At 46.7% G+C, this 26,485-nt stretch overlaps 5 protein-coding genes across 6 annotated transcripts in view; all 5 read left to right on the top strand.

Annotated features, from left to right (window-relative positions):
• Nucleotides 1-26,485, top strand: part of LOC114510883 (zinc finger protein 420-like) — a 297,564-nt gene that overhangs the window by 68,319 nt on the left and 202,760 nt on the right. The gene's annotated exons all lie outside the window — the stretch shown is intronic.
• LOC118497790 (zinc finger protein OZF-like) overlaps nucleotides 1-26,485 on the top strand; it is a 139,314-nt gene that overhangs the window by 68,308 nt on the left and 44,521 nt on the right. The window lies entirely within an intron of this gene.
• The window catches only part of LOC118497792 (zinc finger protein OZF-like), a 169,689-nt gene that overhangs the window by 68,305 nt on the left and 74,899 nt on the right, over nucleotides 1-26,485 (top strand). The window lies entirely within an intron of this gene.
• LOC114511001 (zinc finger protein 84-like) lies at nucleotides 1,576-25,523 on the top strand. The gene is made up of 2 exons (XM_036013450.1): nucleotides 1,576-3,765; nucleotides 25,104-25,523. The coding sequence occupies exon 1, from the start codon at nucleotides 1,586-1,588 to the stop codon at nucleotides 3,074-3,076; it is 1,491 nt and encodes a 496-aa protein (XP_035869343.1). The 5' UTR covers nucleotides 1,576-1,585; the 3' UTR covers nucleotides 3,077-3,765; nucleotides 25,104-25,523.
• LOC114511004 (zinc finger protein OZF-like) lies at nucleotides 9,942-25,523 on the top strand. 2 transcript variants are annotated; one of them, XM_028529575.2, is made up of 4 exons: nucleotides 9,942-9,996; nucleotides 13,473-13,541; nucleotides 16,574-16,700; nucleotides 22,613-25,523. In XM_028529575.2, exons 2-4 carry the CDS (start codon nucleotides 13,509-13,511, stop codon nucleotides 24,004-24,006), a joined length of 1,554 nt encoding a protein of 517 aa, XP_028385376.1. In that variant the 5' UTR covers nucleotides 9,942-9,996; nucleotides 13,473-13,508; the 3' UTR covers nucleotides 24,007-25,523. The 2 variants fall into 2 exon arrangements, with proteins under 2 accessions (XP_028385376.1, XP_028385377.1); XM_028529576.2 differs by having other exon boundaries at nucleotides 9,977-10,070.

A 26,485-nucleotide genomic window follows, 5' to 3' on the forward strand; every position in this document is an offset into this window, starting at 1 on the left:
TTCTTCATGCAATCACAGAGGTTTAGTTTCCCTATTCTAGAATTTTATATATATGGAATTATATGGCACATATTTCAATTTTTCATCTGATTTGTCACACTTCACATCATTTCGTTGAGGTTTACTCATCGTCAACTGTATGTATGAGTCATAGCCTTCATTTTTTTCCTTTTTTACTGATTTGAAAGAAGAAGGATTGTGTGTGAGAAAAATCAATCCATTCCCTCCTGTACAAGCTGTGTACTTAGTTCCAACTCACAGCCTTTGCTGGACTTGACGACTCTAGCCAGGTGAGCTAGGCATTCAGGGCAATAGCTGACTTCTTTTTATTGCAGAGTCATATTCTACTTCTGGGATAGCTCACCCTGTGTTTATCCTTTCACTTGATGATAAACAATAGGATTGTTTCCAGTTGTAGACTTGAGGGAAGGGCCTGAATCTCAGGTTTTGTGTGGCCAGTGAGGGCTTTAATGGGGGTAGGGAGACAGCTGCTTACCATTCCTGCTTTCTTTGTTACCTCCTAGGAAGGAGGGCTACATGTGGCAGGATCTTCCCTTTTTCACTGAGATTTACGTGTAAGATCTGAATTTTTAAATGTTTGAATGAACCTCTAAGTGCATATGCAGAGTCTGTACCTCAGGACAGCCACCTTGTCTGGAAACGGAGACTGAAGAATAAATGGGACAAGATATAACAGGCTTGGAGTCGGCGTGGTCCGCAGGGAAGGATTAGTGTACTAAATGGAGGGGTGAGGAGCCAGCCCAAGGGCCGGGCCACTCATGGGCAGTGTAGACATGTGGGAGCCTCACTGGCAAGTGGGAAGGCAGAGGACATCCAGCACAACCACATGAGAATGAGCTCTTATTTTATCGTTAGTAATAGCAGGCAATGCTTTGAGAAGCACAGCTGTCTGGGGATGTGCACAAGGAGGCTTGGAAGCAAGGAGCCAGGTTCAGTGAATGCCTCCCTGGGTGTGTGAGATCCTTTGATGTGCTCTTCCTTGCCCTTTTCTTCCTCTTTCTCTCCTGGATCTTTATTTGCAGCTCTGAGCTGTGGTGGCTGCCTTTGTACCCACTCTCCATCAGGCCTTTCTTGCTCTGTTTTCACATCCTTACAACTGACTGTCTCACATCACGGCTTCCCTACTTCCTGTGTACCCACTACAGGCTGTCCTCTGCTGTCAGGATGTGCCTTGTCATGTCTTGGGAAGATCCTCCCTCCCAGTGTGGTTAACTACATGTGTGTCCTCATCTCTTTCCCCTTCCTTTCAGACCTGGAGACTGAACGGAACATGAATGAAGTGGACCCAGAGGAGGAGTCTTGGGAAGACAGACCATCCATTGCAATGGTGGTTGAAGAACTCATGAAGAATGGTGCCCGGGGTTACTCCTGTGAAAAAGTGGGAATACAGGGTGACAGGGTGGGGCAGCAACACAGAAACACAGGGGCCTGTGTAGGGCCTTTGGACATGTCCCAAGTGTTAGCTCCTGAGTGTTGTGAATTTAAGACGTTCATCCACCAGAGCCATATGCCAGCCCCACCAAGACTGGAAGGACCGAGAAGGCCAGGGATGCACTGTTTTAGCATGTGTGGGAAGACCTCAGGTACTTCTAGCCATAGTCCTCCCTCCCAACTTTGTGCAGAGAAGAAGACACATAAGTGCAGACACTGTAGCAAGACTTTCAGTTCAAAGTCATCCCTGTGGAAGCACCAACAAAACCATTCCTTAGAGAAGCCGTATGTGTGTGGGGACTGCGGCGAATCCTTCAGCCATAAATCAATCCTCAATGTACATCGAAGGACACACACCAGGGAAAAGCCTTACTTGTGTGGGGATTGTGGCAGGGCCTTCAGAGATAATTGGAGCCTTATCCAGCATGAGAGGATGCACACTGGGGAAAAGCCATACACATGTGGGTACTGTGACAAGACCTTTAGTAAGAAAAGGTATGTCGTCCTGCACGAGAAAACACATAGCGGGGAGAAGCCGTACATGTGCAGGGACTGTGGCAAAGCCTTCGTCCACAAGTGGAGTCTCATTGTGCATCAGAGGACACACACAGGGGAGAAGCCTTATGTGTGCGGGGACTGTGGCAAGGCCTTCAGAGAGAAAAGGCGCCTCATTGATCATCACATGACACACACTGGAGAAAAGCCATACATTTGCGGGAAGTGTGGGAAGGCCTTCGTCAACAAATGGTTCCTCGTCCTCCATGAGAAGAAACACACTGGGGAGAAGCTGCACTCGTGTGGGGACTGTGGGAAAACCTTTACCCAAAAATGGAGTCTCATTGTGCATCAGAGGACCCACACAGGGGAGAAGCCTTATGTGTGTGAGGAGTGCGGCAAGGCCTTCAGAGAGAATAGGCGTCTCATGCAGCATAAGAGGATGCACACAGGGGAGAAGTTGCACACATGTGGGGACTGTGGTAAAGCCTTCAGCCAGAACTGGATACTCATTGTGCATCAGAGGTTGCACACTGGAGAGAAGCCGTATGTCTGCAGTGAGTGTGGAAAGGCTTTCAGCAGGAAAGGTCTGCTCATGTTGCATCACAGGTCACACACTGGAGAGAAGCCATATGTGTGTGGTGACTGTGGCAAGGCCTTCAGTCAGAAATCCACCCTCCTTGTGCATCAAAGGACACACACAGGGGAGAAGCCATACCTGTGTGGGTACTGTGGCAAGTCATTTAGAGTGAAGAAGAGCCTCACTGAGCATGAGAGGACCCACACAGGGGAGAAACCTTATGTGTGTGGGGACTGTGGCAAGGGCTTCAGGAGGAATAGGCGTCTCATTGAGCATAAGAGGGTGCATACTGGGGAGAAGCCATATGTGTGTGGTGACTGTGGCAAGGCCTTCAGTCAGAAATCCAGCCTCCTTGTGCATCAAAAGACGCACACAGGGGAGATGCCATACCTCTGTGGGGAGTGTGGCAAGTCATTTAGAGTGAAGAAGAGCCTCCTTGAGCATCAGAGGACACACACTGGACAAACACCATATCTGGGCAAGGATTCCAGCCAGGCCTTCAGAGAGAATAGGTGCCTCATCGAGCATCAAGAGATGCACACTAGGTAGAAGCAGTATGTATGCAGGGATTGTGGCAACGCTTGTAGCCAGAACAGGAACCTCACTGAACATCAAAGAATGCATATTTCATCCCGGGCTGGTGTGGCTTTGTGGACTGAGTGCTGGACTTTGAATCAAAGGGTCTCTGGTCCAATTCCCAGTCAGGGCACATGCCTGGGTTTAGGCCAGGTCAACAGTAGGGGGATGCTCCAGAAGCAACCACACATTGCCGTTTCCTTCCCTCTCTTTCTTCCTTCCTCTTTCTAAAAGTAAGTGATTTTTCTTAAAAACCTAGGGAAAAAGCAATGTACCCTCAGGAGAAGGCATACATGTTAGGCTAGTACAGACTTGAGCAAGAACTCCCTGTTCAGGAAGCACAGACCAGTGCATACAGGGGAGTCCCCTGCCAGTGCTCCATCTGCCAGAAGGACTTCATGACATGCTTATCTCTACAAAATCATCTGACTAGCCTCACCTTGGAGAATTGCGGCAAAACCTTCATCTGGAACTTTTTGCTCCCCACCAAGTGGTTTCTGTGGGAGACAAGCCCTACTGGAGTGGCAAGTGGAGGAAAACCTTCAGCAGGAATTTCTACCTCATGTGGCACAAAGCAGGGGATCGGGGGGTTTTCGAATCCACACCGACTGCTAGGTCCTGAGCTCATGGGCCAGTGCCAGACTTGATATTGGAGCCCGCAGGTAGGAAGCAAGAGAAGTCCTGATCAGACCTGTCTTAGAAATATGGGTGTTGAGGACACACCAAGACGTTCTCACCCTTGATTCCCCAGCATCCACAGGGGCAGGTGCAAAGCTAGCCCCCTTAGAGGTCTCGTATCTGGAATGTGGCCAGGGGTCCTGTGGCTCCAGACCCAGATCAAGTAAACTTGTAGGAGCCTGGATAACACATTCAGTGTCTGGTCTCTGTCTCCTGTATAGCAGAGTGGAGGGGAGAAAGGAAGATGTCGAGGTAGGCTCCATGGGGTCATTGTCACTTTGTGACACATACCTGGATCTTGTGTAAGGGTCAGGTTATCACATGTGTGACTGTCTTCATTCACCCCATCCCCTCCCTCAGGATCCTTCCAACAGTAGAAGGTGCCAAGTATTTTATCAGGGCAAGGAAATTTTTTTTTTCAGCATGGGAACTAGCAATAATTGCGAGAGATGCCATAGTTTCTCATAGGGCTGTGTTTTTTAAATAGAACTTTACATTAAGGGAGACCAACGTCATTTTAAACAATCATGTGCAAAAGGTACACGTACAGGTTGTCCTGTCAAAATGAGTGTGAACACTTTAAGGGAGGGGATCCAAATACCCCACCGAAACCCCAGGAACCCTGGTGCACACATTGGCACACAGTGTCTGCATCATGGATGAAATGAGACATTCCCATGGACTACTGTGTCCTGTGGAGGAAAAGGGACAGCAGGGCTACCCTCTCAAGGGAAGGGTGCCTCGGAAGGGCCTGGCAACTCTCAAGAGGAGAGTGCACAGATCCATTCCTTCACGGGTCTTTATTGGGTTTCAGTTTGTACAGGAATACAGGTAAGGTTCATTAATCATTGTCATGCAGTAAGGATTAAACAGTAGATTGCATACAAAGAATTATGAGGCCTTATTCTGAGTCTGGGTCTGTTAGCTCAAGGGCTACAAAACTTGAGAAAACAAACTAATCCCCTGCTTGGGTCTTTATCATTTAATTAAGGGCATTCTTAGCAAAACAGGTTTCACAGGAGTTTATGTGTTCTTTCTCTGGCCTGATCATCTGGGGAAACCTGCCCTTTCCAGCAGAGGGCTTCATGGCCCTCTGTGTTTGTTTCAGGATTAAGTCAGGGAGAAGAAGCAAGGCAGCCAAGAGTTTAGGAGACTATTTGAAGACACAGTGAGGACTCAGGCTTTGTCCAAAGTCAAGGGGCAAGGGTCCATTACCTGCCTTTGCTGTAGTCTCCCAAGTCCTTCCCTGGGGCCTTGACATGATTATGCCTGTCAGGTCATTCCCCCCTTGGGGAATCTTAACCATCATTGGTTAACTGATCAAGCATTGGGGATCAGTAATAGAAAAAGGAGTACAAGCAGTGCTCCTGCCAGGGAGAGAAGCTTTATCTCCTTAGTGGCTTATGGTCCAAAGGTAGGTCACTCAACCTTAGCCATGAAGGAGGGGTCGGAGGTGCTGGGGGTTACAGCTCCTGAAACCAGGTAGGGCAGTTTCCAACACCTCCCCTTTTTTTTGTTTTTGAATTGAATCAAAGTTCTCAAGCCTGTCATACCTGCTATTTGCTGTTTTTTAATGCGATCTTAAAATCATATACGTGTGTGTATATATACACGTGTGTATATATGTGTGTGTATATATCATAAAGAACAAATAAGGATTAAGACAATGGGGTACCCAAGGGCTGCTTGGACCCAAACTTGTAAATTCAGTCATTGGAAAATGTTGCAAATGCAAGGGAATGATAAAGAGTAACAAGTCTGGTTACACTTTAATCCTTGGGAGAATTTGCACAGACTCCAGGAAGTTACTTTAAAGATACGCAGCAAGTGCATGCTGTCTGAAATCAGGGTGAGAATTTTAGCAAGAAGAAGTCACAAAACAGCCTAGGTATAATGCAGGCCTGATTTTCCATGGGAGAACTTCTTCATGGGTGTGGTCTTGTATGTTGACTCACCCCCGACTGTTTTTCCATGTGGTTGCTGGGCCCCATTTGCACATCTAGTGGAGTGGTTCCCTACAGAACCCAGCAAGCCTGCCCAAGGTCTGTGTCCACCTGTCCTTCCCAGCGAGACATTCCTGGCTTGGGAATGGTGAGACCAATTGTCGGTGCCCAGACCTTCAGTAGGAGAGATGGAGAAAGTGCCTGTTCTGCTGAAACCCAACCTTTTGCCCCCTCCCCAGAGAGCCATTTAAGTTACAGGAGAAAAATCCTCTCATATGACAGCATCCTGAGAAAATAAAGTGCCTTCAGTCAGGCAGAGGCATTACCTAATCTATACCTCACCCACAGTCTAGATCATGTTTTACTTAATATTTCATTACTGATGTTAATGGTGACCTATTACCAATAAATAGCAAGTGATATAAAAATGATGCTCTATTAACAATAAAGCAATCCATAAAGCTTTTATTAATCAATGGGAAACAAGGAACTATTTTGTGCAGGATGATTCTGTGAATGGCTGCTGATGGTGCTGTAGCCTAGTGCCCTGCTCATCACCAAAAGGGTACTACCTGGTGGTGATCAATACTTAGACTGTCTCCCACTTCTGTACAGTTGCTAATCTGGTGAAGTGCTCCATGGGACAGACAGAGCACACTGGTTACCCACCTGGCCTGAAAGTGGGGCCCTGCTGGTGGCTCAGTTAGTGAAGCATTGCTTGTGCATACCAAGGTTGCAGGTTCTATCAGTGGTCAGGGGCCTACAAGAAAAAAACAATGAGTCCTTTGATTGGGAGAAAATATCAATGTGTCACTTTCTCAAATAAAATTTTAAAAAGTGAAGCAGACTCTTGTACTTGTGAGGTGATCCTTACAGGAGTCTTGGTGAAACAGCCACATTTGGGCCACTGCTGATGTCCCATGGGAGGCAAGAACAGATCCCCTGCCCATGGTGTGGTCTCCTGACTGAGTCTTAAACACAACAGGATTCCATGATCGTGGGTGACTCAACAGGGCACACCATGGGCTGCACCCACACAAGAGATGAACTTGATTCAGCTCACTCAGTTTATTTACACTGTAGTAAGTTGTCCTTGTTGAATCATTGTAATATTTTACATTTACAAGCATCACTCTTTATTTAACTCTTTGGGAAAATATAGACTCTCATTGCCCTGGCTGGTGTGGTTCAGTGGATGGAACATCAGCCAGCAAACTGAAAGATTTCCAGTTCAATTCTTGGTCAGGGCACATGTTTGAGTTGTGAGCCTGGTCAGCTCTGGCCAGGTGGCTCACTTAGATGGAGCATGGTCCCTTGCACCAAAACCTTGTGGATCACAACAAATGGATTTTTCTCTCACATCTATTTCTCTCTCTTGGTTGCTCCCTCTCTAAAATCAACTGCATGTCTTCCAGTGAGGAAGGAAAAAGAATGAAAGGAAAAGAAGTCATTATTCACCACCTAAGGCAGCTGCAGTTGGCATTTTTGCGGTCACTGAGACATACAGTGAATGCTTTTGGACTTGCCTTTGCAGTTTATGGTTAAAAGGGCCTCAGGCTGAGGATCTCTCAGTCCAATTTCCCCATTTTCCTCTCTTGTGTGCTTCCCTATTTCTATCATACCCTCATCAGGAAAGTAGCTTGGTTGCACGGGCTAAATATGTTTGTACATGTTAATGATACAACTAGCCAGACTGGACCACAGGGAGAGAGCAAGGGCAGGAGCAGGAGGGGCCAGCTGGGGGATTGCATCCATCCTGCATCTCCCAGGGTTGATGACTGGTTAGCCAATGACAGGTATGATTCCTCAAAGGAGGGATGACCTAAGACAGTCATGGTCACAAAGGGGCTCTCAGGGAAGGACTTGGGGGTTATAGGAAAAGGGGGTGATGGACCCTCAACCCTCAGTTTTAATATAGCCTGAGTCTACATTCTATTAGTAAAACGTCTTCTAATCTCTTGGCATCTTAGTTCCCCCGCCTGACTTAAGCCTGAAACAAGCCTTAAGCCTGAAACAATGCTGGAGGTGGGTGTGGCCGTTTGCTGGTAAGGGTGGGTTTTCTAGGGGATTAGGCCTAAGAAAATACATAAAATCCTATGAAACCTACTTTGCTAACACCCTCAATTTAAATGATAAAGGTGTAAGCAGGAAGTGAGTTTGTTTCCCAAAGTTTTATGGCCCTTTAACTATCTCAGTCTGACTCAGAATAAGCCTTCAGAGTTCTTTGAATGTTATCTATTGTTTAGTCATTTCTGCCTGATAATGATTGATGAGCTTTATGTATACATCCTGTATTCCTGTGGAAATTGAACCCAATAAAAGCCTGTGAAGGCAAGGGTGGAGGCGCTCTCCTCTTGAGAGAGTGGCTGAGGTGCTCCAAGGTGCTCTCCCTGAAGAGAGAAGCTGTGCTGTCCCTTTTCTGCCACAGGATGTGGTAGTCTATCTGAATTTGTCTTGTCTCATCCATAACACCTCAAACTCCAGTAAATCAAATCTGTATCATTTTTTTCTAAAATTTTATTTTCAGAAAGAGAGAACAGGAGGGAAAAGTACAAAGAGGGAAATATTGATGTGTGAGAAGGCAGGAAACTCAGGCATGTGCCTTTATTGGGAATCAAATGAGCAACCTTTCAGCTCACAGGTTGGCTTCCAGTCCACTGAAGCACACCATCCAGAGCCACCAACATCATTTAAAATGGTTGTCAGGAGCAAAAGAGAGAGTTACTGGTTGTCACGTACAATGAGTGTCAACCATTGGAGGGGGGAGCACAAATACCCCACAAGAACCCAGCATCAGGTTGCAAGCCACATACTCTTCGGACCCCTGGATTCCTGGCTGGGGAATGGTCACACCATGTCTGATATCCACTAGCAGAACAGGTTCCCTGGGGTTTGCTGGTCTCATATGATAATGGAGAAATAGTAGGAGGAAGTAACATTTGTCCATTTCCCCACCTCACACATATTCCGACCAGCAATAGCAGGAGGAGGAGTTATTTCTCATCTCCTTTATCATGGATGCTCATTTACCCAGTAAACATTCCCCATGCAGTGAATTTTTATATGGGTATTCCTTTGCCCCAAGTTTCTTTGTTTCTTTCTTTTTCTAAATTTTATTTATATTTAGAGAAGGTAGGGAGGAACAGAGGGAGAGAAACATCAATGTGTGCTTGCCTCTCACGTGCGCCCTACTGTGGAGCTGGCCTCCAACCCAAGCACGTGCCCTAGACTGTGAATCATACCACCGACCCTTTGGTTCACAGGCTGGGTTTGGTCTCTTCCCCACCTGGCTATGGTTCTACCCTACCAGTTGGTGGGACTTTGTGGCCCTGGAAGAGACCTGGCTAACGTCAGAGGCTGCAGGTTCTGGGACGAGGCATGAAAGCAGACACATCCACGGACAAGCTGAGCTGTCTGGGTGAGTGACTGCTCAGCGGCAGCTGTGGTTCCCACAAGATGCTACGTTGACTCAGGAGCTCTGGACTGGGCCTTCTGTTCTGGTTGGGTTGAAGACGGCTGGGGTTTTCTCGGTTTTTTGTACGGGATGGGTTTTGAGACAAGTATCTGCCATTCTCCTCGACAGTCCATTTGAGTGAAAAACCTCTTTCTCCTCAGCCTCTGCCCCTAGAGCTATCCTAGGGCGCCAGGCAGCAGAACCCCCGGTTTAAATTTGTAACGGTAACATGGTCTGAATAGGAACTGGCTGTTAGGGTGAAAAATTAATATGAATACTTCCTTTGTATTTAAGATCATTTGAACCTGGCGTCTCTTCAGGCTTTATAAATTTTCTGCAAATCATCACGCCTTTGCTGGCCCAAGGTTGGAGAGCAGGTCTGAGGGGGCGGGGACTACCGCGTTTTTTCCGCCTCCACCCACGCTCCGTCTTTTCTGCAATTTCCCTGTCTCTCCACGGCAGCTCACCCTGCTCTCATTCATTCCCTCGCTGCGTAAGGCTATCAACCCCTCCGTCGCAGTCCTCCCCACAGTCACCTCTCGCCTCTTCCCTGTGCTTCTCCGTAGTTTCCTCCTGCTCCCTAATCCACTTCGCTGTCATCGCCCTGCAGCCCCACCTCCCACACGAACCCCGTCTTATTGACTTTGTGTCGCTTCTGGGACGTGTTGCCAAGGTCCGCCGCTCAGACTCCAGCCTGCTTGGCAGCGCTCGCTTACTGACGCGCAGTGATTTGGGAAATGTAGTAGGCCGACCGGCGCAGGCGCAGTGCGGTCGGGGTGCCCGGCGGAAGCTCGTCTGTTTCCTGAGGTAACCGCGTGGTGAGTTTGAGCGCGGACTGGGCAGGGGCTTAAGGAGACTGAGCGCGGATGTGGGTGTGGTCGCACTGGTGAAGGTAATGCTTGTAGCTGTGAGTGTGTGTATGTGTGGGGCTGAGACCCTCGGGCGGTCTCTTTGTGTTTCCGTGTTTGTCACCGGGTGTCACCGGGAATATGCGCGAGGCTACCTGTGTTTTGTCTTTGCTCGTGTGTGTGTGTGTGTATGTGTGTGTGTGTGCGCTGCAGGTCTTTGTCTCTCCGGGGTCCTTCTTTGTTCCTCTGTGTGGGTGTCTGCCTTAATTTCAGTCCGCGGTGTCTCCGTGTGAAGCACCATCCCGATGTGTCTTCCCGTGCGTCTGTGTGTCTCTGTGCGTGGGGGGGGGGGGTGCGTCTGTCCTGCGCGACCCTTCCCCTGTATGCATCTGCGTCAGTGTTTCTGGGCGTTGCGGACATTTGTGAGTGAGTGCGTCGGGGGTGCCCTCCCGAGAGCGTGGAGACCACGACCTTCCTGGACAGGCGGGCCTGGCAGAGCTGCCAGCCTGCGGGCGCTTCAGCCCATCTCCTTCCTGCACTCAGAGTCTCCCCTGGCCCTGGGAGGGCAGAGCTTGCGTGGTAGCCAGGTTTGGGGTGAAGAAAGAGGGTCAGAGACCTTACCCTATGTTCAGCTGTTGACTGTGGGTGGACTTTGTTCAGGAAGTGTGTGTTCGGTGCTGAGGGTATGTTTCTGGACATTTGTCTTTTTTTTTAGATTTTGTTTTAGAGAGAGGGGAAGGGAAGTCAAGAGGGGGAGAAACATCAGTGTGTGCCTGTCTCTCTCACAGGCACCCACCGGGCCTGGCAAACATCCCAGGCTTGTATCCCTACTAGTAATCTAACCGGAGATCCTTCAATTTCCAGGCCAAGACGGGCACTCAATCCACTGAGCTACAGCAGGCAGTGCTAGTTCTGGGCAATTTATAGGCCTCCCAGTGACTCTGACATAGGGACCCTCACCATCTGCAAAATGGAAAACTGAGGCTCAGAGACTGTTAAGTGAATCACCCAATTCCACACCCAGGCATCCAGGTACCAAAACACCCATACTAAACACCCCACAGTGGGAAATCTTTGTTTCTCCTTAGAACAATGGATGGCAGGAAATGGCAGAAAGCTTGAACCCAGGAGGAGGGGGAGGAACTGGAGCAGTGGCCACCCCTGGCTCTGCAGCCCCATATCTAGGGCCAGTCTGGGTTCAGGGACCAGCAGCCCCGTGTACATGGTATTTCCAGGACCACTGTGCCTTCATGGCCTCCTTTTAAATAAAGTAAACTTGGAGTAGTGATTGTATTGCTATAAGGACAAAAACAGTCCAGGCTGCATTAGATTTCCATTTAAGAAATGATGATATATTCTTTTTTTTTTTTATTTAAAAATGTTATATGTTTATTTTTAGAGAGGGTAAGGGGAAGTAAAAAGAAAGGGAGAGAAACACCAGTGTGTGGTTGCCTCTCAGGCTCCCCCTGCTGGGCACCTGGCCTGCAATCCTGGCATGTCCCCTAGTCTGGAAATCAAACTGGGGACCTTTTGGTTGGTAGGCTGGCACTCAGTCCACTGAGCCACACCAACCAGTTCTGAAATAATGCCATTTTCAAGGGCTCCTACTGCTGTCAGCTGTCCTGTGCCCATTGTGCCTCCTGGGTAAGTGAGACCCAGGGGAGACGGGCCAGAAAGTCCTGTTCCTGAACCCTCCAGACTTGGGGTTTTGTGGGCATGTCTGTGTGCTGGGGAGTGTATGTATGTGGGTAGGACAAGTGCATGAAGCACATGGACCCTTACGTGCTCAGTTCAACCCAAATCCCACCCTGATATTCTTGGGTTCCTGACTTATCTTTTTATGTCTTAGTTTTCTGATGTGTGAAATGAAAGTGAGTGAAAATAGCCCCAACAATTCAGGATGTCAGGAGGATCATGTCAGGGATGTTGGTGAAGGACCTTGGATGCCATAGGCTATTGGAAGCCATCCTACCTGGCTTCAGGGACTGTAGCCTCATGAATGTACAATAAGGGTCCCAGGGCTAGAGCCAAGTGGAAAGGCCTTGGGGACATGAGCCACTAAGTAGAGAGACCATTTCCTCCTGTAGGAGCACAGACCCTGCTTCCCTCATTTCCCTCTGCTCCTCCTCCTCCCCCCACACCCTCACCTTGCAGGTTATGGGTTAGCCAGTGACCAGTAAGACCCCTCAAAAGGGGAGGAGTAACTGAAGACTGGCACTGTAGTGATGGCCCATGGAAAAGGACTTAGGGCTCTTCAGAGAAGGGGCAGAAAGACCCTCACCCCTTGGCTTTGTCATAGCCTGAGTCCTCAGTCTTTCTGTAAATGTCTCCTAGTCTCTTTGATGCTTTGCTCTGCCCACCTGACTTAGCCTGGGAACTATGCCAGAGGCAGCTGTGACCTTGTACAGGAACAGACCACTCCCTGGGGCGAAATCTGGCCAGAGAAAGAATATACATTGTTTCTTTTGAGGCTTGCTCTGCTGTGTTGCTATGAAACACACTTGAGCTAAAGCCAACCCTGACCAGAGACAATCCCTGTTTCTTCAACTATTATCTATGAATGATACTAGTTTCTCATGACTAGCTTTTTGAATATTGGTGGATGAGCTTTATGTGCATACAGTGTATCTCTGTGTGAGCTGAACTCAATAAAGACAGGGAAGGAGATGTTTGGGACCCTTCTTGAGAGACTGGTCACTCTTCCTCACCAAGAAGATCTCTTAGTGATGGAGACACCGGGCCACAGTGTCTGAGTCATTATGGATGAAATGTGACATTCACACAGACTACCGAGTCTGGTGGAGGAAAAGGGACAGCATGGCCTTTCTCTCAAGGGGAGCAAAAGCCTTGGCCCTTGCCATGACTGGCCTTTATTGGGTTTCTCAGAACATTACATGATGGTCCTCATTTACTATGCACTGGTTCACTTTAAGTGGTTACCTTTTACAGAAAACAAAGGAGCCAATGCCACTAATCACATCACAGAAGAGGGCTATTTGCAAATGAAAAGGCAAAAGTGGTTGAACCAGTTACACATCCTTGGAAGGTTTAGCATGGATTTTAGGAAGTTACGCCCTCAATTCAGGGTGAGGGAGATTTTTAGCAAGAGCAAGACTCAAAGTGGCCTAGGCACATTGGAGGCCTGATTCCCCACGGGAGAACCTATCTGTGGGTGTGGGTCCTGTGCATCTCCCAGTGGGAGCTGGGCCCACGCTACGCAGAATGGTCTCCTATATCTTGGTAGGTTTATTCTCATCTGAGACAGCCCAGGGGACCTCTGAGTTCGGAGTTCCCCCACAACAGGCCCGTGCATGCATTCACTGTTAATGTGTGTGCCTGTCCTTGTCTGCCTGTCTTCTAGTGGGTGTGTCTGTCATGTCTGCATTGTGGGTTGGGCCTGGACCTGATCTCTTACTGTGCCTTTCTCTTTCTCTCCCTGTGCACAGCCTGCCCGTGCCCAGGACACCATAGACACTGAAAGGATGGCCACCCGGCTGCAGACCAAGGAGGCCCTGGTGAGTCACGTCACCCTCTGGTTCCCCCTTCCTTAGGGTCTTGGTCTGGACAGAGATGACCCCTGGCTCCCCCAAAACCCCATCAGTCCCCAGGCCCCTCTCCCTGTCTCCTGGGGTATTGTCCACTCTGAGTTGAGAGAGTACTCTTCTGACCATGGCATTTTTCAACCACAGAGGACAGGATGGCTCAGGAGTGAGTTTTCCTACCCTGATGGCTCTCAGAAGATTCCTGTGGGCACATGGGGTATGGCCACTTAAACATATTCAGTGAAGCATGACAGAGGCCTTGGGTGGGAAGTGCTGGATGAGGCCATTTCAGAAGTATGGAGGTGCAGTACATGCCTACGAGAATGCCAGACTTGAGAGAGTGGTGAATGTCCCTGTCATCATGATGTTTTAGTGGGTGGAAATTTGTCATATTTTTCTCTAAATTTCCTTCTATAAAAGAAAAACTTCACAGTAAAAAATGTACAGATGTGGTTCAGTTGATTAGAGGATCATTTTGCTATGCCATGGTTTGGGTTTGATGGCTGGTCAGGGCACTTTCAAGGAGCAACCAATAAAATCATCAAGAATTGGAACAACATCTCTTTCTCTCTGTCTCTGAAATCAGTAATTTATATATAACAGATATTTCAGTTATGGATTGGTGCTCATTCCATTGAACACCTGGCTATTGCATAGCTAGGGCTTTTTATGATTTCCACTTTTCTTTTTCTTTCTTCTTTTTTTTTTTATGTTACTTTAGAGAAAGGGAGGGAGAGAAACATCAATGTGTGTTTGCTTCTTGCACACCCTCAACTGGGGACCTGGCCTGCAACCCAGGCATGCAGCCCTGACTGGGAATCCAACCAGAGACTTTTACATTCAAAGGGTGATGCTCAATCCAATGATCCACACTAGCTAGCCTTGTGAGGCTTGACTTTTAGGAAATGTTCATTCGCTATTTATGGTGAGAAAGTTGTTTTATTCCATTTCAATTTTATTTATTTTTAGTGAGAAGGGAAGGAAACAAGAAAGAGTAGGAAAGAAACATCGATGTGAGTAAAACATCGATCGTTTTATCTCCCATATGAGCCGTAATCGGGACCATAGCCTTAACCTGTGGTTGTACACACAATGGTGCACCCAGCTGAGTTACCCAGTCACGGCTGCACATTTGTATAAGTGGAATCACGCAACACTTGGGTTTTTTTGTACCTGGCTGCTTTCACTGAGCACCATGTTTTCAATGTATATCTGTATTGTAGTAGGTGTCCTTTTTCAAAGCTGTATACTATGCCATTAAGCAGGTAGTCCCTGTTGTATACATTTATCAGGTGGTATACATTGGGGTTGTTTCCACTTTTTGGTTTTATTAGTCATGCTGCTGTGAACAGTCATGTACAGTTTTTTGTTTGATCGCATTTCCCTTGAGTGTAGGAAAGGAAATAGTGGGTCCTTCAATATCAGTATATTTAACCATTTAAGGAACAGTCTGACTGTTTTCCAATGTGGTTGCACCACGATATCTCCACTTTGACCTTGTCTGTAATCATTGCGTTGGTTTCCTCTTTTACCAACATTGTTTACGCTTTCTGGGTGGTTGTCATTTTCCTGCTGTTGGCTCTTGGGGATTCTATTTCTCTTTCTTAATCTCAGTGCAGTTACACTCTGATTTTTCTAAAAATAGAGCCTGCCCTGGCTGGGTGTCCCAGATGGTTATGGCATCATTCTGCACACCAAAAGATTATGGGTTTTGCCCCTCTTCAGGGCATGTGCATGATGCGAACAAATGGATGTTTCTGTCTCTCTCTCTGACCCTGCCTCCCTCTCCCTCCAAAATCAATATGTATGTCCTTGAGTGAGTCTTTAAATGAAAAAACTAGAGTCGGATTTCAGCTCTTTAGAACTGGGTGAGGTTTTTCTTGTGGCAAAGAGGCTGCTGCCATTAGACAAGAATCTCAAAAAGATGGAGCCCTGGAGTGAGTGGCCTCAGTCATGTACCAATAGAGCGCTCAGAGGGCTTTAGTTCACTTGGAGGCAAGCCCCATTTCTAGGGGACTCTCCCAACCCTTCTCATGAGGGGTGCTGTGTCTCACTTCTCACACTTTTGCTGTAGAGTGTGGGCACCCAGATGTCCAGGAGCCACTCGGGTTTTCAGTCTGTCCCAGCCTGGGCTGGGAGCTTGGAGATTGCTGGGTAAAAATTTCATTGGGTGAATTTATTCAAGCAGGCGGACATAGGTACAGCTTTCAGCAGGAGTTATATTTAAAAACTTAAAATGAAATACATGCAATAATAAAGGTGAGCAGGAGAAAACTTTGGGAGGTGGTGGATCTGTTTGTGACCTTGATGGTAATTTCAGTAGATTGTACTTATTGGGTTGGCCAAAACGTCCATCACATTCTTTTCTACAAAGTAAAAGACACATTTTTCATTTTCACCAGTAACTGTTGGTTTGGATATTTTGGAGACAGCCTCCTCAGTGCTCCAGTGTGTCGTTTAAGCTTGAGGTTTTGACCCAGCAGTCCCACCCAGAATCTTCCCCCATGGACCCAACCTCACATTATCCCTTCCCATTTTCCAGACACCTCAGAGAGTTGCCACTGCCCAAGCACCTGTCTCAATGGTTTTGACTAGTTTAGGGTCCATATGGGGGCTTTAGTCTAACATGTGTAAGGAGATATGTTGCTGTGATTTTAGTTTGCGGCTCTGTGATGATAAGTGACATTGAACATTTTTTCGTATGTGTAGTGGCCATCTGCATGTCCTCTTTGGAGAAGTGTCTGTTCAGGTTGTTTGCCCATTTTTGAATTGTGCTGTTTGCCTTCCTCTGAACAGCCCCATAGTTTATTTGCCTGTCCAAGGACCATTCAGTGTACTTAGGTACTGAGGACACTGAGTGGTCAGGCCCTTCAGAGCTCTGCACCTTGTTGACATCAGTCAAGTGCATCCTGTGTGCCTTCCTGATCCTCTCAGCCCTTCTGGTCGCTTATCTTGAACACTGTGAGGAGGGCCCTGCAATGAGTTGTGTTTGCTTCCTCTTATAGGGGTCAGTGGCGTTCAGGGATGTGATTGTGGACTTCAGCCAGGAGGAGTGGCAGCAGCTGAAGCCTGAGCAGAAGGACCTGTACAGGGATGTGATGATGGAGGTCTACTGGAACTTGATCTCGCTAGGTAAGGGGACAGCCTTGCAGTGTTACTCACCATGTGCCTGTCACCTCAGGATGACACAGAAATAATAAAAAAGGTGGATAGATGCAGACATGTCCATTAGTCCAAATAGTTTATCTTTCCTTTTGCCCACCTTCCATCCCATACAACTGTGGTAATAGTTTTCCTGTTCTAGAATTTTGTATCTATGGAATCATATTGCAGGAAGTCTTTTTTTTAATATTTTATTTATTTATTTGTAGAGAGAGAAAGAGAGGGAGAGAAACATCAATGTGTGGTTGCCTCTCACATGGTCACAACTGTGGACCTGGCCTGCATCCCAGGCATGTACCCCGACTGGGAATCAAACTGGCAACTCTATGGTTCACAGCCTGTACTCAGTCCACTGATCTATACCAGTCAGATCCCCCCCTTTTTTTCTATATATATATTTTTTTAAGGCATCACCCAAGGATATTTTCATTGCTTTGAAAGAGACAGATATTTCAATCAGTTGCCTTCTATACAGTTTCATATTAGGGATCGAAATGGTAGCCATTTGGTGCTTGTGGTGACACTTTAGCCACCTGAGCATCTAACCAGGGCAAAAGCTCACTCTTTGGTATTGCTGAGTAATATTTTACTTCATGGATAGAACACCTTGTGTTTATCCATTCACTTGGTGACAAACATCTGGATTGTTTCCACATCTGGATATCTTGTCCTTTTTTTTTTTTTTTTTTTTAATTTTACTTACTTATTTTTTGAGAGGGGAAGGGAAGGAGAAAGAAAGGGAGAGAAACATCAATGTGTGGTTGCCTCTCACATGGACCCCAATGAGGGACCTGCCATGTGCTCTGAATGGGAATTGATACAGTGACCCTTTGGTTCACAGGACAATGATCAATCCACTGAGCTACACCAGCCAGGGGTGGATGTCTTTCTGTAGAGACGTGATGTCCTTTCTCTTTGGAAAGGCTGAGTTATATATAGGTATATATTTAACTTTTTCAGAAACTGCCAAATTTTTCCCCAAAGCAGTTGTTTCACTTTTCATTCCCACTAGCAAATGCTGGGTGTTGCATTGCTCTGTGTGCTTGTCAGAACTGAACATGCTCAGTCTCTTTCATGGCAGCCATTCTCGTGGGTGTGCAGTCTTACCACAATCTAGCTTCCAGGTGGTTCTGAGAACCTTTGCAGGTTCTTATTTCCCATCGGTATATTCTCTTTGGTGAAGTGTCTGTTTCAGGTGTTTTGACTCTTTTTTTTTACTTGGGTTGTTTGCTTCCTCATCATTCAACCTTAACATTTCCTTACATATTTTCTTGTTAATATTTGCTCCAAGACCTTTTTGAGATATGTGCTTTGCAACTCCTTCTCCCATCCTCTGGGTACTCTTTTTCTGTTTCTCAGTGGCATCATTTGGAACACACTTGTTTTCAGTGTAGATGGGGTCCGATTTATTCACTTTGTTATCCCTTGTGCTTTTGGTGTCATATCTAAAGGACCAAAGACCACAAAGATTTACTCCTGTTTTGCCTACAACTTTTAGAATTTTGTCTTTCTTTACATCTTTTTCCCAGTTTGAATTAATTTTGAATGCTGTAAAAAGGGGCTAACATCATATTTTTTTAAGTTAATTTTTTTGTGGTGACAGTTAATAGGATGACATAAGTTGCAATTTTACATGTCTTTTTTTAAGTATATTTTATTGGTTATGCTCTAATACTTGTCCCAATGTTTTCCCTTTGTCTTCCTCTACTTGTCAGCCCCCTTCCCTCCAGCAACCCCCAACCCCCTTAGTTCATGTCCAAGGGTCATACATGTAAGTTTTTTAGCTTCTCTATTTCCCATACTATTGTTAATATCCCCCTGTGTATTCTGTACCTACCAATCTATGCTGCTTAACCCCTATACCTTTTCTGCTATATCCCCCTCCTTCCCTTCTCCTCCTACTCCCAGCTGATAACCCTCCAACATCTCCTTATCTATGACTCAGTTTCTCTTGTTGTTTGCTTAGTTTGGTTTTTAGATTCAGTTGATAGTTGCGAATGTGTTTCATATTAATGTTCACAGGTTTCTTTTTTTCTTTCATTCATTCATTCATTCATTTATTTTTTAGAGAAAGGGGGGAGGAGAGGAGGAGAAACATTACTGTATGGTTGCCTCTCACACAACCCCTACTGGAGGCCTGATCTGCACCCCAGAAGTGTGCCTTGACTGGGAATTGAACCTTTGGTTCATAGTCTGGCTCTCAATCCACTGATCCACACCAGCCAGGACTGATCTTCTTAAAAAAGTCCTTTTCACGTAATAATGGGTTGGTGGTGGTGAACTCCTTTACTTTCACCTTGTCTGGAAGCAGTTTCTCTGTAATTTGATTCTAAATGATAGCTTTGATGGCTAGAGTAAAGAAGGTTGTAAGACCTTACTTTTCATCACTTTGAATACTTCTTGTCAGTCCCTTCTTACCTGTAAAGTGTCTTGTAAGAAATCAGCTCACAGTCAAATGAGAACTCCTTTATAAGTTAATTCTCTGCTTTTTTCTTTCTTTAAGAATCTCTGTCTGTATCTTTAACCTTTGGCATTTTAATTATGATGTGTGTTGGTGTGATCCTGTTTGGGTCCAAGTTCTTAGTGTGTAGTCCCATTATTTAACAGATTTTCTGGTGGTTTCATGACCTACTATTAACTGCACAGAATAAAAACGAATGGTTTGATGCATTTTGACATTTGTATCCAACCAGAAATCAACATGGTGATGCAGATACATTCATTAGCCCCAAAAGTTTTTCTTTCTTTTTGCCCACACCCCATCCTTCAGCAACCACTGTTGCGTAGTTTGCCTATTCTACAATATTATATATATGAAATCATATGCCACATGTTGTTTATTTTTTATCTCATTTCTTACACTGACATTATTTCTCTCAGGTTCACTCAACGTCAACTGTATGTATGAATCATGCCCTTCATTTTTTTCCTTTCTTATTTTTTTATTGATTTGCAACATAAAAGGAGAGTATGTGACAAATTCAGTCCATTCCCTCCTGTACAAGCCATGTACTTGGATCCACCTGCAGTTTTGGTGGCCTTGATGACTCGCTAACCAGCTGAGCTGGGCATCCTCCAGGGCAATAGCTGACTTCTTTTTATTGCAGAGTCATATTCTACTTCTGGGATAGCTCACCATGTGTTTATCCTTTCACTTGATGATGAACATTAGGATTGTTTCCAGTTGTAGACTCGAGGGAAGGGTCTGAATCTCAGGTTTTGTGTGGCCAGTGAGGGCATTAATGTGGGTAGGGAAACAGCTGCTTACCATTCCTGCTTTGTTACCTCCTAGGAAGGAAGGCTACATGTGGGAGGATCTTCCCTTTTCCAATGAGATTTACGTGTAAGATCTCACAATTTTTAAATGTTGGATGAACATTAAAGTGCATATGCAGAGTCTGTACCTCACGACAGCCACCTTGTCTGGAAACAGAGATTGAAGAATCAATGGGACAAGGCATAAGAGCCTGGGAGCCAGTGTGGTTCGCAGGGAAGGATTAATGTACTAAGTGGAGGGGTGAGGAGCCAGCCCAAGAGCCAGACCACTCATGGGCAGTGTGGACATGTGGGAGCTCCACTGGCACGTTGGAAGGCAGAGGACATTCAGCACAACCACATGAGAATCAGCTCTTATTTTATCATTAGTAATAACAAGCAATGCTTTGAGAAGCACAGCTGTCTGGGGATGTGCACAAGGAGGCTTGGAAGCAAGGAGCCAGGTGCAGTGAACCAACCCTGGGTGTGTGAGATCCTTTGATGTGCTCCTCCAAGTCTTGTTTTTTTTCTTTTTTTTTTTTTTAATATATTTTATTGATTATGCTATTACAGTTGTCCCATTTCCCCCCTTCTCTCCCTTCCCCCCTGTACCCCCCTCCTTCCCACTTTTCCCCCCTTTAGTTCATGTCCATGTGTCATACTTGTGAGTTCTTTAATTTCTACATTTCCCGTACTATTTTTGCCCTCCCTCTATCTATTTTCAACCTACATTCTGTGCTACTTATTCTCTATACCTTTTCCCCCTCTCTCCTTCTCCCACCCCCCTGCTGCTAACCCTCCATGTGCCCTCCATTTCTATGGTTCTGTTCCTGTTCTAATTGTTTACTTAGTTTCTATTGGTTTTGCTTTAGGTGTGGTTGTTAATATTTGTGAGTTTGCTGTCCTTTTACTATACATGTCTTTTCTTTATCTTCTTTTCTTAGATAAGTCCCTTTAACATTTCATAAAATAAGGGCTTGGTGATGATGAACTCCTTTAACTTGACCTTATCTGAGAAGCACTTTATCTGCCCTTCCATTCTAAATGAGAGCTTTGCTGGATAGAGCAATCTGGGATGTAGGTCCTTGTCTTTCATGACTTGGAATATTTCTTTCCAGCCCCTTCTTGCCTGTAAGGTCTCTTTGGAGAAATCAGCTGACAGTCTGATGGGAACTCCTTTGTAGGTCACTGTCCCCTTATCTCTTGCTGCTTCTAGGATTCTCTCCTTCGTTTTTACCTTGGCTAATGTAATTATGATGTGCCTTGGTGTGTTTCTTCTTGGGTCCATCTTCTTTGGGGCTCTCTGAACTTCTTTGATTTCTTGGAAGACTGTTCCCTTTGCCAGATTGGGGAAGTTCTCCTTTATTATTTGTTCAAATACATGCTCAATCTGTTGCATTTCCCCTTCTGATTCTGGTACCCCTATAATTCGGATATTGGAACGTTTAAAGGTGTCTTGGATCCTCTTAATCTTTTCCTCAATTTTTTGAATTCTTATTTCATCTTGCTTTCCTGCTTGGTTGATTCTGTCTTCCTTCTGGTCCACTGTATTGTTTTGAGACTCATATTCCTTCCTTTCACTATTGGCTCTCCTCCTTGTATCTTCCTGCATCTCTTTTATGGTAACCTGCATCCTTTCATCTAGATTTCATCCAAAATCTACCAGTTCCGTGAGCTTTCTGATCACCAGTGTTTTGAACTGCGCATCTGATAGATTGGCTAATTCTTGGTCACTCAAAAGGATGAGTCCTGGGGGACTGATCTGCTCTGTTGAAAACATTTTTTTCTCCTGTCTCTCCTTTTTTTTTTTTCTGGTCTGGTTGCTCTAGTTACGGTGGGAGGCGGAGCCTTAGGTGCTCACCAGTCGCTAGATTGTGACGTTATATGTGGGGGCAGGGTGGGAGCGGGAGCAGGGATGGGAGAAAACAATGGCGATAGTTCCGTTCTCCTGGACTCAGACCCTTGTCTGGGCTTCTGGGCCACGAGTTCTGCCCTGGTCCACAATCGCTACCCCTCCGAGTCTGCCAGCCGCAGCTTGCGTACTCAGGGATCACCGCTGCCTTCTTGCGTCCCTGGATGGTTTTTGTGCCTAGTTCGCCGCGCCAAACTTTCCCCCGACCTCCGCTCGCTGCCGACCTGAGCCAGCCCCGCGCCCGCCCAGCTCGTCTTCTCCTACCAGTCCAGATGAACGTGTCTACTTCAGCTTCTTGGCTGCCCGACTTCCATTCAGATAAATCCTCTGCCGGATCTGGGTGTTATTCTGGTAGTAAATTATTGTTGTAAGTTATTGTTGTTCTAATCTTGGTTGTATGAGGAGATACGGTACGCCCACCTATTCCTCCATCTTGCCGGAAGTCCTTGTTTTTTTTCCTTGTTCTCTTCTCAGTAGTTCTTCCCAGGTCTGAGCTATGTAGGCCACATTTGCATTCACTCCCAATCAGGCCTTTTTTGCTCTGTTTGCACATCCTTACAACTGACTGTCTCACATCACGGCTTCCCTACTTCCTGTGTACCCACTACAGGCTGTCCTCTGCTGTCAGGATGTGCCTTGTCATGTCTTGGGAAGATCCTCCCTCCCAGTGTGGTTAACTACATGTGTGTCCTCATCTCTTTTCCCCTTCCCTCAGGCTTGGAGACTGAACAGAACATGAACGAACCGGACCCAGAGAAGGAGTCTTGGGAAGACAGACCATCCATTGCAATGGTGGTCGGAGGACTCATGAAGAATGGAGCCCGGGGTTACTCCTGTGAAAAAGCGGGAATACAGGGTGACAGGGTGGGGAAGCAACACAGAAGTACAGGGACATGTTTATGGCCTTTGGACACATCCCAAGTGTTAACCCCTGAGTGTTGTGAATTTAAGGCATTCATCCATCAGGACCACATGCTGGCCCCACCAAGATTGGAAGGACCCAGAGGACCAGGGATGCAGTGTTTTAGCATGTGTGGGAAGACCTCAGGTACTTCAAGCCCCAGTCCTCCCTCCCAACTTTGTGCAGAGAAGAAGACATATAAGTGCAGACACTGTAGCAAGACTTTAAGCTCAAAGTCATCCTTGAGGAAGCACCAACGAACCCATTCCTTGGAGAAGCCATACGTGTGTGGGGACTGTGGTAAGGCCTTCAGCCGAAAGGATAAGATCACCCTACACCGGAGGACGCACACCGGGGAGAAACCTTACGTGTGCGGAGACTGTGGCAAGTCCTTCAGGCAGAAGAGTAATATCATCCTACACCAGAGAACGCACACCGGGGAGCTGCCATATGTGTGCGGGGACTGCGGAAAAGCCTTCAGCCGGAAATCAACCCTCGATGTGCACCAGAGGACACACACTGGGGAGAAGCCTTACTTGTGTGGGGATTGCGGCAAGGCCTACAGAGACAATAGGCACCTCGTCCAGCATCAGAGGATACATACTGGGGAGAAGCTGCACTCCTGCCGGGACTGTGGCAAAGCCTTCATCTACAAACGGAGTCTCGTTGTCCATGAGAGAATGCACACAGGGGAGAAACCTTATGTGTGTGTGGAGTGCGGCCAGGCCTTCAGACAGAATCGGCGCCTCGTGGAACATCAGAGGATGCACACCGGGGAGAATCTGCACTTGTGCATGGACTGTGGCAAAGCATTCAGCCAGAGGTCTGACTTCCTTGTGCATCGGAGGACGCACACTGGAGAGAAGCCATATGTTTGCGGTTACTGTGGCAAGGCCTTCAGGCATAAGGGTAACATCTTCCTACACCAGAGAACGCACACTGGGGAGAAGCCATATGGGTGCAGTTACTGTGGCAAGGCCTTCAGCCAGAAATGCAGCCTGCTTGTGCATGAAAGGATGCACACGGGGGAGAAGCCATTCATATGTGAGGAATGTGGCAAGGCCTTCAGCCAGAAATCCAGTCTCCGTGTGCATTCAAGGACACACACTGGGGAGAAGCCATACGTGTGTGAGTACTGTGGGAAGGCCTTCAGAGAGAATAGGCGCCGCATGAAGCATCAGAACACGCACACTGGGGAGAAGCCATAGTGTGTGAAGACTGGGAAGGCCTTCAGAAAGTATGGACACCTCATTGATCACCCCAGGAGACACAGCGAAGAGAAGCCATACACATGGGGGAAATGTATGGCTTCCACGTCTAATGGAGTTTCGGTGTGCATCAGATGATGCACATGGGGGCAAAGCCTTATGTGTGCGGTAGTGGCAAGGCCTTCAGCTAGAAACCCAGCCTGGTTGTGCATCAGAGGACAGACAGAGGATACACAGAGAGGAGAAGCCATAGGTGTGTGTGGACTCAGCCTAGCTTATCCTTCAGAGTGAACAAGAGCCTGATTGAGCTTCAGAGGACACACATTGGACAGACGCCATGTGTGTGCAAGGACTCCAGCCAGGCCTTCAGAGAGAATAGGTGCCTCATCAAGCATTACTAGATGCACACTAGGTAGGAGCTGAACATATGCAGGGATTGTGGGAAGGCCTTCAGCAGAATAGGAACCTCACTGAGCATCAAAGAATGCAGATTTCATCCCTGGCTGGTGTGGCTTTATGGATTGAGTGCTGGACTGTGAATCAAAGGGTCTCTGGTTCAATTCCCAGGCAGGGCACATGTCTGGGTGTAGGCCAAGTCCCCAATAGGGAGCACTTGAGAAGCAACCACATACTGATGTTTCTCTCCCTCTCTCTTTAAAAAATAAAAATTTTAAAAACCTAAAAAAGGGGGAGGTGGGAGCCAATGCACCCAAAGGAGAATGCATACATTTCAGGCCAGTACATACTTTAGCAAGAACTCCTCATTCAGGAAGCACAGACCAGTACCCACTGGGGAGTCCCCTGCCAGTGCTCCATTTGCCAGAAGGACTTCATGACATGCTTATCCTTACAGAATCATCTGACTAGCCCCACCTTGGAGAATTGTGGCAAAATCTTTATCAGGAACATTTTGCTTCCCACCCACCAAGTGGTTTCTGTGGGAGACAAGCCCTACCAGAGTGGCAAGTGCAGGAAAACCTTCAGCAGGAATTTCTACCTCATGTGGCACATAGCAGGGAATTGGGGGATTTTAGAATCCATACCTGACTGGTAGGTGCTGAGACCATGGGTGCCAGACTTAATATTGGAGGACACAGGTGGGATGCAAGAGAAGTCCTGATCAGGCCTGTCTTAGAAATATGGCTGTTGTGGACACACTAAGTCATTATCATATGCTTCCCCAGCATCTGCAGGGCCAGGTGCAAAGTAAGCACCATCCAGGTCTAGTATCTAGAAATGTAGCCAGGGGCCTGTGACTCCAGACCTAGATCCAATAAACTGTTGTAGAAGCTTGGATAAAACATTTAGTGTCTGGTCTCCATCTCCTGGATAGTAAAGTGGAGGAGAAAAAGAAGGGAGATGTGGAGAAGGGCTCCATGGGGGCATCGTCACTTTGTGATACATGACATGCCTGGATCTTGTCTAGAAGTCAGGTGGTCACATCCGTGGGTATCCTTGTTTGCCCCATTCCCAGCCCCCAGGTTTTCTGCAACAGTAGAAGGTGCCATATGTTTTATGAGGGGGAGAAGAAAATTTTTCAGCATGGGAACTAAATAATCGCATCAGGAGACATAGTTTCTCATAGTGGTGTGTTAATAGTTTTAAAATAAAACTTAAAGGAAACCAATGGCATTTTAAACAATCATGCAAAAGGTACATATACAGGTTGTTGGGTGCTGTCCTGCCTGGTTTCAGGAACTGTAACCTCAGTAACAGACAAAAAGGTCCCAGGGCTAAGGCTGAGTGAAAAGGAGTTGTAGACATGAACCAGTAAAGAGAATATTTCCACCTAGCAGGAGCACTGCCCCTATCTCCCTCCCTTCTCCCTGTGGCCTCTGCCCATAGCCAATTAGCAAATGACCTGTAAGACCCCTCAGAAGGGGAGAGGCAACCGAAGACAGGCACAGTGGCAAGAGGTCATCAGGGAAGGACTTAGGTGTCTACAGACAAGGGGCAGAAAGGTCCTCACTTCTTGGCTTTGTCATAGCCTGAGTCCTCAGTCTTTCTGTAAATTTCTCCTAGTATCTTGGCTGCTTTGCTCTCACTGACGGACTTAGACCACCCTGGGAGGGGGGTGTGTGTGCAGGTAATCTGGCCTGAGAAAGAAGATACATTGTTTCTTTTTAGGCTTGCTTTGCCCTGTTGCTATAAAACATGAGCTAAAACCAACCCTCACCAGAGACTATTCCTGTATTCAAGGATTATATGTCTAAGTGATGTCAGTGTCTTATGACTAGCTTTTTGAACATTGGTGGATGAACTTTATGTGCATACTATGTATCTCCGTGTGAGCTGAACTCAATAAAAATGCAGAAAAGGAAATGTCCAGTATGCTTCTCTTGTGAGAGATTGTTCACCTTGCCTCCCCAAGAGATCAAGTCTTGGTAGATTTATTCTCATCTGTGTCATTGGAGCTCTGTGGGCAGAGCCCCCCTTATCTAGTGCCTGAACAGGGACAGGCTACGAGCCATTCATAGTG

Source organism: Phyllostomus discolor, chromosome 12 (assembly GCF_004126475.2).
Source record: "Phyllostomus discolor isolate MPI-MPIP mPhyDis1 chromosome 12, mPhyDis1.pri.v3, whole genome shotgun sequence".
Lineage (NCBI taxonomy): Eukaryota > Metazoa > Chordata > Mammalia > Chiroptera > Phyllostomidae > Phyllostomus > Phyllostomus discolor.

Coding starts and splice junctions, on each gene's coding strand:
- LOC114511001 (XM_036013450.1), top strand. CDS start 1,586: ATGTGTGGGAAGACCTCAGGTACTTCTAGCCATAGTCCTCCCTCCCAA.
- LOC114511004 (XM_028529575.2), top strand. CDS start 13,509: ATGGCCACCCGGCTGCAGACCAAGGAGGCCCTG. Junction 13,542..16,573: donor TGCAGACCAAGGAGGCCCTG/GTGAGTCACGTC, acceptor TTCCTCTTATAG/GGGTCAGTGGCGTTCAGGGA. Junction 16,701..22,612: donor CTGGAACTTGATCTCGCTAG/GTAAGGGGACAG, acceptor CCCTTCCCTCAG/GCTTGGAGACTGAACAGAAC.